The sequence below is a fragment of the Triturus cristatus genome, chromosome 2_2 (genome assembly GCF_964204655.1).
Source record: "Triturus cristatus chromosome 2_2, aTriCri1.1, whole genome shotgun sequence".
In the NCBI taxonomy this organism is placed as follows: Eukaryota; Metazoa; Chordata; class Amphibia; order Caudata; family Salamandridae; genus Triturus; species Triturus cristatus.
The window spans coordinates 90,828,551-90,846,339 of NC_140582.1; the positions used below are offsets into that span (position 1 = coordinate 90,828,551).

General features: G+C 49.7%; 1 protein-coding gene across 1 annotated transcript in view; it reads right to left on the bottom strand.

Moving 5' to 3' along the window:
* The window catches only part of LOC146861920 (maestro heat-like repeat-containing protein family member 2A), a 141,258-nt gene that overhangs the window by 45,651 nt on the left and 77,818 nt on the right, over positions 1-17,789 (bottom strand). Inside the window, exons 13-14 of the mRNA XM_085643210.1 lie at positions 14,318-14,370; positions 12,933-13,040 (exon numbers count right to left, since the gene is read on the bottom strand). Coding sequence (XP_085499336.1) covers positions 12,933-13,040; positions 14,318-14,370 — 161 coding nt within the window. The remainder of the gene's footprint in view (positions 1-12,932; positions 13,041-14,317; positions 14,371-17,789) is intronic.

Below are 17,789 nucleotides of genomic sequence, written 5' to 3' on the forward strand. Positions count from 1 at the left end.
TCCATAAACCCACCCTTGATACTTGTCCCTACTGATGGATCCCAGCCTATAGCCCTGTGTGGGAAGAAGACAGAAGAAACTTATCCTAAGGACCTGGACAGCAGGAACAGGCCTTAGAACCAAGAAAGCAGCAAGATCCTGACCTGGAAACTGGTTTCCCTGGAGTCCGGCGTCGAGTAGCCTGAAGACCTGGAGCCCGAGGTGGAGAAGCGGCGCTGACTGAAGTAGCAGACGTCGTACCCGGAGCCGCCTGAGGTCGTGAGAGGGCGCCGACGGAGGTCGTGAGGAATACCAGAGGTCGAGGAGGAAGTGAACCGAGGTCGAGCGAGCGGCGTCATCGGAGGAGTGAAGTCCGCCCTCCGGAGTCGTCGGAGACCGAGGTAGAGGAGCACCGGAGGTCGGGAGTGAGGATCGCACTCCGGAGTCGCCCGGAGCCTGTGAGGAGGAGCACCGGAGGTCGGGGGTGAGGATCGCACCCCGGAGTCGCCGGAAGTCGACATCGAGGCCAGGCCGGCCGACGTCATCGGAGCCGAGAGCGCCATCGGACCGGAGCCGCCCGAAGTCGACATCGTGAAGAGACTGCCCGACGCCGTCGAATCGGAGGTCGAGATCGAACCGAGGCCACCGACATCGGACCGGAACCGCCTGCCGGCGTCGTCAAAGAACTGACATTGTGCCGAGGCCGCCGAGACCGAACCGGAACCGCCTCACGGCGTCGACACGACTCCAGCGGCGTCGGAACATCAGAAAAAGGGCAGTAAGTGGAGTAGAGGGCGCCTAAGGCCCTGTGGAGACCTGAGAGACTGCTCTAAGGGGCTAGGGAGGTGCTGAAACCAACCTGACTGTGCAAGGGGTGAACTGGGACTAACCTAGAGAGGTTGTGTGGAGAGAGAAAGCCAGGGCACTGGTATTCCCCCCTTTGATCTACCTCAGATTAGGCCTCAGCCTTGTCCCAGCCAGGGAGTAGCCCCCCCTCAAGCCTTCCACAACCCTACAAGCTGTGCCTGGGCCAAATCAGCCCTTAAGAAGTGAAGTGTCATCTGATTATATGAGGGGTGCTGTATACTTGTAATTATTTATTGGGGATACTGTATTTATTGAATTTTTATCTATTTATTGCTGCACTATATTTATAGGTCCACAGGACTTGTTGGTGTACAATATTTATTGGTACAGTATTTATTGCCTCAAAGTATTTAATTGTCTGTATATATTGCACTTGTATTTATGCCCTGTTATTTATGATCACCCCTATTTATTTCATCAAACAGCCAATATTTATTTGACCTGCACTACTTGAAACTTGTATATTGTGATTGACCTATTTATTTTCCCAATCAGCAACTAAGAGAAAAAGATAAAGAAGAATATTTTCATAATTTTTACGGTGTAGAGTCGTTTTTGGAACGGATGCACGCATGGTTATTGTATGGGTATATTGTATGCTTAGCACTGCGCCTGTTTCCTGACCACTCGAGCCAAGCTACCACAGTGTGTTCGGGGAGTCCACCACCACCCTGCGGAGTGGGAGTGGGCGTTTCCAACATAAATTGGTGTTCAGTGGTGGGATCGAGCTGTGCCTACGTATACTCAACAATAACTGTGGGTAGTCCATAGGCCTACACCGGGAGTTTTCTCAAAGCGGCCTTCCTAATTGTGGGTTTTTGTTTTTTCCAAATTTACTCTGGTGGTGGGAGGAGGTATTATTAAAGGTACCCCCCTGCATTGTTACTGCACAAAACCTGTCCTCTAACCTGAGTGGGCAAGATGGAGTTTGTACTAGAAAATCTAGAAACGTACACTGTGGCCCAACTCAGGGAGTTTTGCCAGCGGGAGGGGGTGTACTGTCCCCCAGGAGCAAAGAAGGGTGCACTCCAAACCAGCTTAAGGGCTTGGGGGGAGGCACGCAGGGAAAGCAAGGCTGAGGAGGAAGACAGGGATGGAGAGCCTGACCCCGAGGGGGCTGAGATGTACCAACCTGAGGTGGGGAACCTGTCAGCAGGGCCCAGAACCATTTCTAGGAAGGGCAGCAGTGCCTCTAGCGGTGGCTTGTCCGAAGTGGAGCTAACGGACCGGAGGGAGAAAAGACAGCTCACATGGGACTTAGCAAGGCTGGAGAAGGAGAAGGAGGAGCAGAGGATGGCCCATGAATTGCGACTGAAAGAAATAGATCTTCAGATCTTGAGAATCGGGGCACAACCTGTTCCTAATGGTGGCAGCCAAACCCAAGAGGTCACCAGGGAACCCAAACCTTACCTGCCAAAGGACATAGTGGCTAGCTATGGAGTGGGCGACGATATCGCCAAGTGGCTAGCGGCCTATGAGGTCTCACTGAGGGCCCATGGGGTTCCGGAGAAGTACTGGGGAGGGGGATTGTATAAGTACATGCCTCCAGCTGGTAGGGATGCTTTATTGGCCCTCGAGGAGGATGAGCAGACCCACTACCCCACCATGAAACTGGCGCTCATCAGAAAGTTTGGACTAACACCTGAAAAGTACAGACAGAAGTTCAGGGGTAGTCACAAGCTGGGCACACAGAATTGGGTGGACTTCCTGGACTATGCAAAGAAGGCACTGGAAGGTTGGATTCAAGGCAGTGAAGTAAGGAACTACGAGGAGCTGTTTGACCTAGTATTGAAGGAACACCTACTTGAGAAATGTTTCCCTGAACTGCGGCAACACCTGGTGGATAGCAAGCTGACCAGTCCCCGGAAGCTTGCTGAGGAGGCGGACATTTGGGCTAGTACCCGGGTGTCCACAAGGGGGACTGGAGGGGATACTCAAAAGGCCGGACAGGGCGCCCCCCAGAAGAAAGAGGGAGGGGAAAAGAAAAAGGAGTTCTCCAAAGGCCCCCAAAATAATTTCCAAGGGAAGGGAACAGGATTCACCTCTAAGGCTAACCCACCCAGAAACCCTAATCCTGGCCAGAGTCAGCAGCCAAGGGTTGTCCATTGCTACGAGTGCGGTGGCGTTGGACACTATAAAGGAGATCCGAAGTGTCAGAAACGATCACCCCCTCCCAATGGAGGAAAGCCCCCCGGAGTAGCTAGTGTAGTGCTCGGGGAGGAGATGCCCTTAACTAAGGGAAGGGAGTGGGCGGGTGTCACTTTAGTGTCCCTGGGAGAACGGGAGATGGTTCCTAAGATCCAGGTGCCCGCAAATACCGCAAAGTATGGGCAGTGGATCACCATCAACGGCCAAAGAGGGGAGGCTCTGAGAGACACAGGAGCCAGTATGACTATGGTGCGTAGCCAGCTGGTGTCTCCAGAGCAGGTAATTCCCGATGTACTCCACCCAGCCGCGATGGCTGACGGCAGAACAGGCCACTATCCCGTGGCCGAGGTTCCCTTTGAATGGGGGGGGGTTGCAGGTTCACTTCGAGTTGCCGTAAGCCCTGCCGTGCCAGTCGATTGTCTGCTGGGCAATGACATGGAGCACAACGCTTGGAAGGAGGTGGAATACCGGACTCACACCGAGATGCTGGGTACACCTGACTGGGCCTGTGTTAGCACAAGGTCCGTGACTACCCGAAGAGGGAGTTCATTCCGGCTGGAGCCTGGAACAAAGGCCCAGCCAGCTGCCAGTCAAGGGAAGAACCGAGGACAGGAGGAGCCTGCCTCGGCGTCTCCACCCCGTAGGACGGATAGGCCACCGGAGGTGGTGGACCAGGAGTCTGCGGAGGGGGACGTTACCAACCTGGAGAACCTACCCATCCCGGCCGAGTGGCACGTGGAGGGAGGCCCGTCCAGGGAGGAATTCTGCCAGGGCCAGAGGGAGTGCCCTACCCTTGAGGGGCTGAGGCGACAGGCCGAAGCCCAGGCAGCAGGGAACGTTGAAGGGAACTACAGTGTTTACTGGGAGGATGGCCTCCTCTACAGTGAACCCAAGGCACCCCTACATGGATCGTCACGAGCCTTGGTAGTTCCTCAACGTTATCGAGCCTTCCTTTTAGAGTTGGCTCACGAGATACCATTGGCAGGACACCTGGGGCAAGACAAGACCTTCGCCCGTCTTGTCCCACACTTTTATTGGCCTCAGATGAAAGTGTCGTCCGATACCTACTGCCGGACATGTGTGTCTTGCCAAGCCAGTGGGAAAACAGGGGTGAAGCTGAAAGCTCCCCTGGAACCACTTCCTGTCGTTAGCACCCCCTTTGAAAGGGTGGGCATCGACATTGTGGGTCCATTAGATCCACCGACTACAGCTGGTCACAGGTTTATCCTGGTTCTGGTGGATCATGCCACACGGTACCCAGAGGCAATACCTCTGAGGACCATAACAGCACCTGTTGTGGCTAGGGCCCTGATGGGAATCTTTACCCGAGTGGGTTTTCCCAAGGAAGTTGTGTCCGACAGGGGGACCAACTTCATGTCAGCATATATGCGGGCAATGTGGAAGGAGTGTGGAGTGACCTACCGGTTCACAACTCCTTACCACCCCCAGACCAATGGTCTGGTGGAAAGGTTTAACAAAACCTTAAAAGGCATGATCCGAAGTCTGCCTGAAAGCCTGCGGAGGAAATGGGACGTCCTCCTACCCTGTTTACTTTTTTCCTACAGGGAAGTGCCACAGAAGGGAGTGGGCTTCAGCCCCTTCGAGCTTCTGTATGGGCACCCTGTACGTGGACCTCTTAACCTGGTGAGAGACGGATGGGAAAGAACTCCCAGAAAGCTCCCCCAGGATGTGGTGAGCTACATGCTGGCCTTCCGGAGCCAAATGGCTAAGTTGTGGAAGCAAGCTTCTGACAACTTGGAAGCCAGCCAAGCAGTAATGAAGGCGTGGTATGACCACAACGCTCACCCGGTGGAGTTGGAGCCTGGCCAGAAGGTGTGGGTGATCGAACCAGGAGAGCTTAGTGCCCTCCAGGATCGCTGGTCAGGACCCTTTGAGGTGTTGGAGAAGAAGGGTAAGGCTACCTACTTGGTGGACCTGAAGACCCCTCGTCAGCCCCTGCGGGTGCTGCATGCCAACCGCCTCAAACCCCACCACGAGAGGCCCGAAGTCATCTTGATGATGGTGACTGACGGAGGAGAGGACGTGGAAAGCGAGCCTCTCCCTGATCTGTTTGCGTCTCAGGAAAAGGATGGGTCGGTGGAGGGAGTGATTCTCTCCCCATCTCTAACTCCTGAACAGCAGGAGTACTGTCGCCAGGCCCTGGGGCAGTACTCTGCGTTGTTCTCCCTTGTCCCGGGTAGGACTCACCTGTGCGTCCATGACGTGGACACAGGAGACAGCCCACCTGTGAAGTCCAAGATCTACCGGATGTCAGACAAGGTGAAGGCCAGCATTCATAGTGAAGTCACTAAGATGCTGGAGCTAGGAGTGATTGAACCTTCCAGCAGCCCCTGGTCCAGTCCGGTGGTGTTAGTACCGAAGGCTGCACCACCGGGTGCCCAACCAGAACTGAGGTTCTGTGTGGACTACCGGGGACTGAATTCAGTGACCAAAACTGATGCTCATCCGATCCCTAGGGCGGATGAATTGATTGACCGGCTGGGAGCTGCCCAATATCTAAGTACCTTTGACCTTACTTCGGGGTACTGGCAGATCTCTTTGACTGACGGAGCAAGGGAAAGGTCAGCCTTCTCCACGCCCAATGGCCACTACCAGTTCTGTGTGATGCCCTTTGGGCTCAAGAACGCACCTGCCACGTTTCAGCGCCTGGTAAACCAGATCCTCACCGGAATGGAGAGTTTCTCTGCTGCTTATCTGGATGACATAGCCGTCTTCAGTAACAGCTGGGAGGATCACTTGCGTCACCTGCAAGCTGTTCTCCAGGCCCTGAGACAAGCTGGATTGACGATCAAGGCCAGCAAGTGCCAGATCGGGCAGGGGTCGGTAGTGTACCTTGGACACTTGGTGGGTAGGGGAACGGTGCAACCCCTCCAGGCGAAGATCGAGGCCATCATGGCCTGGGAACCCCCCAAGACACAGACTGAGGTCCGAGCATTTTTGGGCCTCACGGGATACTATCGCCGCTTCGTGAAGGGGTACGGTACCATCGTAGCCCCTCTCACGGAGCTCACGTCCAAGAAACAACCTCGACGGGTAGTCTGGACGGAGGCCTGTCAGCAGGCCTTTGTGAGATTGAAGAAAGCCATGTGCGAGGCCCCGGTCTTACGGGCCCCAGACTTTTCCAAGAAGTTCATTGTCCAGACAGATGCATCAGAACATGGCATTGGGGCAGTGTTATCGCAACTCAACGAAGAGGGTCTGGATCAACCCGTGGTCTTCCTATCCCGGAGACTACTTCCCAGGGAACAGAAGTGGAGTGCAATAGAGCGTGAAGCCTTTGCAGTGGTATGGGCTCTGAAGAAGCTGCGGCCATACCTGTTTGGCTCGCACTTCCTGGTTCAGACCGACCACAGACCCCTTCGTTGGCTGATGCAAATGAAGGGGGAGAATCCCAAGTTGTTGAGGTGGTCTATTTCCCTACAGGGGATGGACTTTCAGGTGGAACATCGGCCTGGAGTGGACCACGCCAATGCAGACGGTCTCTCAAGGTATTTCCGCCTTAGTGATGAGAACTCCCAAGGGGTTGGGTAGCTCTCCCCACTTTCAGCTGGGGGGGACGCGTGTTAGACCTGTCAGCCCTTTGGGTGGTCCCTCCTCATCATTATTTATTTTGTCCCACTTTTGCCTCAAACCCTGTTTGAATTTTTCCTTTTTGGGAACCACCAGACTTTTTCGTGTTGCTACAGATTTAGGGAGCCATTTTAGCTACCCCTGAAACTTCTGTCTGAGGGCCTGGAGCACAAAATGGTGGCCACCTGCGACATCACCAGCATCCACTGGAACCTACCAGCACCTTCCAGAACATTCCAGGAGATTCCAGAACTCTGTGACAGTTGGAGACCGTTTAGAATGTTGGGAGGATAAGAGAGGCAGTTGGCAGTTGGAGCTGGCAGTTGGCACCTGACTGGTGAAGAGAGAGGAGCACAACAGTGAAGGAGTGAAGCAGCAGGGGTGGAAACTTGTGCCTGGAGTGGGGTCCATAAACCCACCCTTGATACTTGTCCCTACTGATGGATCCCAGCCTATAGCCCTGTGTGGGAAGAAGACAGAAGAAACTTATCCTAAGGACCTGGACAGCAGGAACAGGCCTTAGAACCAAGAAAGCAGCAAGATCCTGACCTGGAAACTGGTTTCCCTGGAGTCCGGCGTCGAGTAGCCTGAAGACCTGGAGCCCGAGGTGGAGAAGCGGCGCTGACTGAAGTAGCAGACGTCGTACCCGGAGCCGCCTGAGGTCGTGAGAGGGCGCCGACGGAGGTCGTGAGGAATACCAGAGGTCGAGGAGGAAGTGAACCGAGGTCGAGCGAGCGGCGTCATCGGAGGAGTGAAGTCCGCCCTCCGGAGTCGTCGGAGACCGAGGTAGAGGAGCACCGGAGGTCGGGAGTGAGGATCGCACTCCGGAGTCGCCCGGAGCCTGTGAGGAGGAGCACCGGAGGTCGGGGGTGAGGATCGCACCCCGGAGTCGCCGGAAGTCGACATCGAGGCCAGGCCGGCCGACGTCATCGGAGCCGAGAGCGCCATCGGACCGGAGCCGCCCGAAGTCGACATCGTGAAGAGACTGCCCGACGCCGTCGAATCGGAGGTCGAGATCGAACCGAGGCCACCGACATCGGACCGGAACCGCCTGCCGGCGTCGTCAAAGAACTGACATTGTGCTGAGGCCGCCGAGACCGAACCGGAACCGCCTCACGGCGTCGACACGACTCCAGCGGCGTCGGAACATCAGAAAAAGGGCAGTAAGTGGAGTAGAGGGCGCCTAAGGCCCTGTGGAGACCTGAGAGACTGCTCTAAGGGGCTAGGGAGGTGCTGAAACCAACCTGACTGTGCAAGGGGTGAACTGGGACTAACCTAGAGAGGTTGTGTGGAGAGAGAAAGCCAGGGCACTGGTATTCCCCCCTTTGATCTACCTCAGATTAGGCCTCAGCCTTGTCCCAGCCAGGGAGTAGCCCCCCCTCAAGCCTTCCACAACCCTACAAGCTGTGCCTGGGCCAAATCAGCCCTTAAGAAGTGAAGTGTCATCTGATTATATGAGGGGTGCTGTATACTTGTAATTATTTATTGGGGATACTGTATTTATTGAATTTTTATCTATTTATTGCTGCACTATATTTATAGGTCCACAGGACTTGTTGGTGTACAATATTTATTGGTACAGTATTTATTGCCTCAAAGTATTTAATTGTCTGTATATATTGCACTTGTATTTATGCCCTGTTATTTATGATCACCCCTATTTATTTCATCAAACAGCCAATATTTATTTGACCTGCACTACTTGAAACTTGTATATTGTGATTGACCTATTTATTTTCCCAATCAGCAACTAAGAGAAAAAGATAAAGAAGAATATTTTCATAATTTTTACGGTGTAGAGTCGTTTTTGGAACGGATGCACGCATGGTTATTGTATGGGTATATTGTATGCTTAGCACTGCGCCTGTTTCCTGACCACTCGAGCCAAGCTACCACAGTGTGTTCGGGGAGTCCACCACCACCCTGCGGAGTGGGAGTGGGCGTTTCCAACACCCACCCAACCCCGCAACCCTTCTTCCAACACCCCTTTCCCCAACCTTTTTTGGGTGGGAGCAGAGGAAGAAGAAGAGGAGGCAACACACAAGTGCACTGTAAACCGCATGAAACCAAGATGCAGACCAGGAGTCAGTTGGCCAAGGAAGACTAGTCATTAACCTCTCAACAAGGGCTCTGACTGAAATTGCAGTACTGAGCAAAGGCCTTGTATTTGTGCCCACCTCTTTGGAAGACCAATTCCGTCTCCTAAGCAAAAGTCACCAGCTCTTCCGCAAGTTCACCTTCAGGCTTTTTTTCAGGACAGAAAAACCCATGACAGTTAGGACTCAGGACTACGGGTTCTATCTGAGTTGACACCTACTTCAGCCATGACACCCAGTGAGGTCCTCACCTATGAAGATGCCATACTGAAGAAGACTGCACAGATAAGAGCTCCTAGGTCCTTCAACAATTTGTCATCCAGAACAACGCAGATCAGTTAAAGCCTTGATTGTGATCAAATCAAGGGCGGATCGATTGTTGTGATGGACATCACCGATTACAACCAAGAAGGCCTATACCAGCTAGCAAATGGGAGATACTACCGCTGTATGAGCTCAGATCCAACTGAGACCTTGATGAAACAAATTCACTCCATGGTCATGATGGTGGAGGCACAAGATTGAATCACCAAACATGAAGCAGTGTTCCTGGTGAATACCTTACCAAGGATCCACTACTTTTACATATTGCCCACAATACACAAGGAAAACAGCCCCCCTACAGGAAGGCCAATCGTCTACGGTATTGGATATGTATTGAAACCTTTGAGTAAGTTCTGCGACAACTACTTTATACCACTGGTCTCTAGGACCCCCTTGTTCCTCAAAGACACCTTGGACAAGCTGAACCTGATTTCTGACACCAATGATCAACAGGAAATAAACCTCCTTTTGACCTTAGACTTAGAGGCCTTGTACACCAACATCCCTCAAGACGCTACCATAGAGGTCATTGAGGCCTGCCTGAGAGTACAAACTTGGACAGCAGCAGCGCCGATCGACTTTATCATCGCATGTGCCACGATATTGTAGAATAATAACTTTTTTAAATTCAAGACCTGGATCTATCATCAGATACAAGGGACATCAATGGGCTGCACATTTGCCCCGTGCCTGGTCTATCCATACATGGCCCATTTTGAAGAACAACACATCTTTACTGACATGAATCCCTTCAATGCCAACATTCTAACGTGGTGACGATACATAGATAACATTCTGGTCTTCTGGAAAGGTGATAACACCACATGCCAGGAATTTGGATGCTGGATCAGTACTCTTAACCCGTACCTGAGATTCACCCAGTCTGCCTCAACAAGGCAGATACCATTCCTGGATTTACTCATCTCCATTAAGGAACGGAACCTCTGTGCTAAGACATATAAAAATACCACTGATTGCAACGGTCTTCTGTTATTTGATAGCCACCATCCAAAAGCATTCTAGGAGAACTTGCCATACGGGCAGTTTCTCTGTCTCCTGAGAAATTGCCGCTTTTTGAAAGATTACGGTGCTCAAGCCAAAACACTTAGTAGGAATTTGTCCTCCTGGTACTACGCATCCAGAGTTATCAAACGAGCTGAGAAAAGTACACAAAATAATTAATGGGAATCTTTTTTGGAGACCAACACAAGACCCACTGAAAATGTCCTTACTTGTGTCCTTATCTTCACCCCCAACTCCAATCGGATCAAACGCAACATCATGAATCATTGGGGTATTTTATGCACTGGTCACTTGAGATTCCACGGCCACAATTCGCTTTTAAGTGGACCCAGAACCTGAAGGACCTCTTGGTACACACCAGGCCCCTCATTCACCAGTCTTACATGTAGAACATCTTGTGGGTCTTACAACCTGTCACAAGACACTATCCCTGTGAGTCCTACGGGGAATGTCCCCTCTTATAAACATTCCAAAGAGGTCAAGTTGGGTCCCCAGTTCACCTGGATACAGAAAAATCACACTAACTGCAATACAAAAAACTGCATCTACCTGATCACCTGCCTTTGTGGCCTTCATTGCGTGGAAATGACCCCAAGCGCCATCAAACCAAGAATAATGGAGCACTGGAGCAACATACACTGCAGACACAGCACTACAAAAATGTCCAATCCCTTTTGCGACTCAAATTACTCCCCAGATGACCTCCGGTGGGTAATTTTGGAAGCAACTAACTCATGGCGCCCTGTTAACCTTTTGAGAAGAGAGCAACAGTGGATTTTCTGCCTCTCCACCAACAGCAAATGTCTGAACAATTAAAACCCCTGGTGCGAGGTGTAATTCCCCAGTCAGTCCCCTGCAAAATCAGATACTCCTTTACCATGGATGAACTGACATGCTCTTCATACTTGCGATCTGATCTACCATATCACCACTGACACCATGTCACATATGAAATGCCCTGTTATGGAGTCTCTCACACCATACTAAGCAGTGCTTATGATAAGTATTTTACGACTTGGCATGGGTCTCTTCTTCATTAACATGAATGTTTCTGTTGATACCAATGAGGCAGTACCCTCCAATAAGAAAAATTTTACTGTGTGTCAACTGTTTTAGACTGCCCCTTACTAATACCATTGAGGACTTTGGGCCGTCCTGCATCTGACTGCTACACACTCCAAGATGGCTGCCACTGAGGGTTGATACTTCTGCTACACCAGCACATGAAGGGCTTGCTCCTATTGGCTCCAGCGTACCAGCGTACCCCTTCTCTTCTCTCTTCTTCTCATTAGCCTTTTGCCCAATAGAGCTCTCCAAGCACTCTAATCCCTTGGGAATAGACAACTTGGCCACCCATGTTAATTATTACATGAGAAGGACCATATTTCCAACAAGAACACAGACGCGAATATGACTAGATTTCCCCATGAGGGATGGCTAGCAGTTATGTACACCTGACTTGCTCTCTGTCACTATATATGCTAGAGCACTTAGGTGCACCATGCTTTTCTCTTACCGTCACTCTCCATTAAGAAAACATTCAACTGTCCTATTTTACTGCTTAGACGCCCCATTTCAAAAACCATGGTTGACTTTGGGCTGGCCAGCATTTGACCACTATACACTCTGAGACGGCCGCCACTGAGGGATGATACTTCTGTTGCACCAGCATACGAGGGGGCTCGCTCCTATTGGCTCAAGCTCGCCCCTCCTCTCCTCATTGGCCATTTGGTCACACCACACCTAAGAACAATCACTCCAATTACACATTCCACGTATGTCCACTTGCCTGTTCTGTTATATTGTATGCACTAGTGTGGGTTTTTTTTGCATCTTTCAGGTTGTGGCGACTGATCAGCGTCAACAATAGCATGCACATGTCTACCTTTGGAGACACTATGATACAGTGAGCTGGAAAAGCGATTCTGATGGCTTATTGGACCATACATACAAAACATTTGTTTACTGTGTGTTTTCTTTATTTTCGTCATTTATTGTCTAGGTTGGAAAATCAGTTTTAAACATTTTAAAACAGGTATTTTCTTCTGAGGGAATACCTACATTGCATATCACGTCTTAGGTGTAGGGAAGGTTTTCCCCATATTTTTGGGTCCTGAAGAAGTGTTGTGGATCTTTTTTAGGCTGTTTGGGGCCAAAGATGTCAACCTGGCCACATTCACAGATTTAGGCTACTTAGGTACATCACATCACTGTAGTAGCCCCTATCAAATTATGTTTTCTTTTAATCCTTCCAAGGGAACCATTAAAGTCAAGTTCCGTATCTCTTAGACAGTTTTAGTCTCCCTTCACTTCACTGCACACATTCACTCCACACTCACATTCAAAACGCCTTCACACAGGCACTTTGTGGAGACCATGGGGCATTGCAGCGCCGACCCTACGAGGAGCACGCCCACTATGATGCATGACATCCTCATGGATGTGTGAGGGTACCAGGAAATAATCCTTAGGATTCCCGCTTCTTTGTCCACCTTTCTTTCTTCTTTGCTTTTTGATAGGAACAATACCTCAGCTGCTTTTTGCATGAATATGACTTCAGATCCACCGAATGGAGAGTGGCTCTAGCATGAAGAATACCTTTTAGCTGAAGGAGATCCGTTGGGGCAATGAGTATAACTCTGACATGTGGTGGCTCCTAACGAGCCAGGTGGAGAGGAATTACCTTATGGAGTTAATCTCTATCTGTTTCTTAGTAGGTTGGCTTTTACAGGGAGTGGGAGAACCATACCTTATTTTTCCGACTGGTCAATTCCAGTGCTGTGTACCCATAGTATAAAAATTAACTTTACCTATCACAGTGCAATTGGAATACACAGTTCTGTCCTTCTCTGCCTTTAAATTGACTTCCCCAGGGGTTCAATGCTGACCCTTGAGAGCACTAACCTCCTCATTCTCATGGTGGACGAAACTGGGAATCTGAAGGCTGAACTCCTCCATTAATGAGACGTGCCATTCTCTGTATGGGACTTGCTTCAGGATAGTCCCCAGGAACTGCAAAGAAAACAGTGAGAAACTTTAATGCAGTAATATATACTTAATTGCAGTATCTACAGCTGACGTCTGGGTGCATTGACTTTGAGAAGATAAGGGTGAACAAACTACGGCTAACAACAACCCCAGTAATGACAAAATATTATGATGACAGAAGAACCGGAGAACACATACAGCAAAGCTTAACTAGTGTGGTGTGAAATCAGTGGTCAGAAGAAACAGGAGACCTTTACAGTGTCCATGATTTACAAAGAAACACACACAACAAAAGCATGCTGCCCTCAAATTACTGTTAAAAGAGCAACAGTGCAGCAATCCAGACAGAAAGCAGATGGGGACTGTGCAACAATATCACATACTTAGGAGCAGAATGCAAACATATAGACTCTTCGATCACCAGCGTGGGGGCCAAATGTAAATTTAGTGTTAACAAGGGTGAAGACTGAACACAAGAAAAAGAAAATTGCATCTCAGGAGCACAATAATAGCACAGTGGAGTGTGATGACCTGGTCAAAAATACAGTTAATGTGACTGTCTGGGAATTAAAAAGGAACCAAGTAGTAGTGGGATAACCAAGAGATGAATAGAGAAAGCTATAATATGGCCATCACAAGGTTGAACTGGAACAGTGACAGAGTGATAATTCAGATGAAAATAACGAGCACTGATCACGTGCCAAAAGGACTGCATAATATGAACATACTGATAATTTGAAAAGCAGTGGGCAGAGCAGGAAGAGAAATATTGTGACAATACATGGAAAAAAGAACTTTGTGCTAGTGTGACTATCCTGGGGACAAAAAAAAGACAGAGTACCCGATTACCAGTGTGGTGCTACATTTTTAGCCCTGTGCAACAACAGTCAAATTTATCAGTAATGGATTAATCACTGTCGTGCCTGTAATTTACCTGGGTAAAATGTGGATAAACTCTGATCCATGCAGGACTAGGTGCAGTAAGTACGTAATTTTAAATTTTATGAGTGTCAACTTGGGCCAAAGAGGTTTTTAATGCTGCTGGTAAATATTGCATCCTAGGAAAATGTTGTGTACCGAGTACGACTTCTTCCTCTCTGTCGCCAATCATAATCAAGGTCATAGAAAGGAACATAATCCAGAGAAACAATATGAATATGGTGAAAATATTACAACCACGTAGCAGAACAGCACTATGAAGGGGTGAATTTAATATCTGCATATATTCACTCTGAATGAGTGGTTATGGAAAACAATGAGTCACGAGTCATGTGTGACATTCATTAGCAAATAATCCTTACTGAAACAAGGATGCATTTCCACTGTGCCAAGTCAAAGGTTCTTTCCGTTGAAGCTGAAATAACAGTTGGAAAAAAAGATATATATGTAAGTAAAGGTAAGCGTCAAGATGCATTTTAAAGGCCATGGACTTACATACCAAGCACTGGCAGGAGTAAAATCACACAATTCAAAGTGTCAAAAATGTGTCTGTTAGCTCAGCCTCACCTAGGAATTGATTTCAAGGCCCTCACTTATTCATGTGCCCTTGATGTCACTCTTAACTCCTTAAATCAGTGCATTACAGAGCTTCTGCCCTTAAGCATTTCGGCAGTCAGGTGCAACCGTGATCACAAAGGGGATCACCATTATAGTTCAGAGTTAAAAAGTGCATACGTGCTCTAAAATTACATACACATAGACAAATACCAAAATTATTTTAACATTTCGTAATTTACCTAAATGAAATTATAATAAGTAATGATATCTACCTTAAAACACATTAAAACACTTCGGCATGATATCTGGTCTACACAGGCTGAAATATATCTTGTGTTTCAGAAAACAAGGGTGGGCAACATAATAGTAATACGTATCAATTCATTATTACCAACATAATATCACCAACTCTTCTTAATGTCCCTCACTGTGAACATTTAAAACATTACGTTTAACTGCAACTAATGGTTGAACCAGTGTCCTAACATTTTCTTACATATTAATTGCGGTGAAATACCCTGTTCAGCCTTACTCATCATGCAAACAATGTTATGCCCAAGTAGGCTAATCTACCCTCCAATGTACCCTGACTAATACCTGCTTCTACTATAAAAGTAGAGACAACGTTTGGTGTTTGTTGGAAAACCACTCCCACACTAGAAGGGGTGGTGGTGGTCTTCCGGACACACTGTGGTAGCTTGGCTCGAGTGGTCAGGAAACAGGCGCAGTGCTAAGCATACAATATACCCATACAATAACCATGCGTGCATCCGTTCCAAAAACGACTCTACACCGTAAAAATTATGAAAATATTCTTTCTTTATCTTTTTCTCTTAGTTGCTGATTGGAAAAATAAATAGGTCAATCACAATATACAAGTTTCAATTAGTGCAGGTCAAATAAATATTGGCTGTTTGATGAAATAAATAGGGGTGATCATAAATAACAGGGCATAAATACAAGTGCAATATATACAGACAATTAAATACTTTGAGGCAATAAATACTGTACCAATAAATATTGTACACCATCAAGTCCTGTGGACCTATAAATATAGTGCAGCAATAAATAGGTAAAAATTCAATAAATACAGTACCCCCAATAAATAATTAAAAGTATACAGCAACACTCATGTAATCAGATGACACTTCAATTCTTAAGGGCTGATTTGGCCCAGGCACAGCTTGTAGGGTTGTGGAAGGCTTGAGGGGGGCTACTCCCTGGCTGGGACAAGGCTGAGGCCTAAGCTGAGGTAGATCAAAGGGGGGAATACCAGTGCCCTGGCTTTCTCTCTCCACACAACCTCTCTAGGTTAGTCCCAGTTCACCCCAGGCACAGTCAGGTTGGTTTCAGCACCTCCCTAGCCCCTTAGAGCAGTCTCTCAGGTCTCCACAGGGCCTTAGGCGCCCTCTACTCCACTTACTGCCCTTTTTCTGATGTTCCGACGCCGCTGGAGTCGTGTCGACGCCGTGAGGCGGTTCCGGTTCGGTCTCGGCGGCCTCGGCACAATGTCAGTTCTTTGACGACGCCGGCAGGCGGTTCCGGTCCGATGTCGGTGGCCTCGGTTCGATCTCGACCTCCGATTCGACGGCGTCGGGCAGTCTCTTCACGATGTCGATTTCGGGCGGCTCCGGTCCGATGGCGCTCTCGGCTCCGATGACGTCGGCCGGCCTGGCCTCGATGTCGACTTCCGGCGACTCCGGGGTGCGATCCTCACCCCCGACCTCCGGTGCTCCTCCACACAGGTTCCGGGCGTCTCCGGAGTGCGATCCTCACTCCCGACCTCCGGTGCTCCTCTACCTCGGTCTCCGACGACTCCGGAGGGCGGACTTCACTCCTCCGATGACGCCGCTCGCTCGACCTCGGTTCACTTCCTCCTCGACCTCTGGTATTCCTCACGACCTCCGTCGGCGCCCTCTCACGACCTCAGGCGGCTCCGGGTACGACGTCTGCTACTTCAGTCAGCGCCGCTTCTCCACCTCGGGCTCCAGGTCTTCAGGCTACTCGACGCCCGACTCCAGGGAAACCAGTTCTCAGGTCAGAATCTTGCTGTTTTCTTGGTTCTAAGGCCTGTTCCTGCTGTCCAGGTCCTTAGGATAAGTTTCTTCTGTCTCCTTCCCACACAGGGCTATAGGCTGGGATCCATCAGTAGGGACAAGTATCAAGGGTGGGTTTATGGACCCCACTCCAGGCACAAGTTTCCACCCCTGCTGCTTCACTCCTTCCTCCTTCACTGTTGTGCTCCTCTCTCTTCACCAGTCAGGTGCCAACTGCCTCTCTTATCCTCCCAACATTCTAAACCGCCTCCAACTGTCACAGAGTTCTGGAATCTCCTGGAATGTTCTGGAAGGTGCTGGTAGGTTCCAGTGGATGCTGGTGATGTCACAGGTGGCCACCATCTTGTGCTCCAGGCCCTCAGACAGAAGTTTCAGGGGTAGCTAAAATGGCTCCCTGAATCTGCAGCAACACGAAAAAGTCTGGTGGTTCCCAAAAAGGAAAAAATTCAAACAGGGTTTGAGGCAAAAGTGGGACAAAATAAATAATGATGAGGAGGGACCACCCAAAGGGCTGACAGGTCTAACACGCGTCCCCCCCAGCTGAAAGTGGGGAGAGCTACCCAACCCCTTGGGAGTTCTCATCACTAAGGCGGAAATACCTTGAGAGACCGTCTGCATTGGCGTGGTCCACTCCAGGCCGATGTTCCACCTGAAAGTCCATCCCCTGTAGGGAAATAGACCACCTCAACAACTTGGGATTCTCCCCCTTCATTTGCATCAGCCAACGAAGGGGTCGGTGGTCGGTCTGAACTAGGAAGTGCGAGCCAAACAGGTATGGCCGCAACTTCTTCAGAGCCCATACCACTGCAAAGGCTTCACGCTCTATTGCACTCCACTTCTGTTCCCTGGGAAGTAGTCTCCTGGATAGGAAGACCACGGGTTGATCCAGACCCTCTTCGTTGAGTTGCGATAACACTGCCCCAATGCCATGTTCTGATGCATCTGTCTGGACAATGAACTTCTTGGAAAAGTCTGGGGCCCTTAAGACCGGGGCCTCGCACATGGCTTTCTTCAATTTCTCAAAGGCTTGCTGACAAGCCTCCGTCCAGACTACCCGTCGAGGTTGTTTCTTGGACGTGAGCTCCGTGAGAGGGGCTACGATGGTACCGTACCCCTTCACGAAGCGGCGATAGTATCCCGTGAGGCCCAAAAATGCTCGGACCTCAGTCTGTGTCTTGGGGGGTTCCCAGGCCATGATGGCCTCGATCTTCGCCTGGAG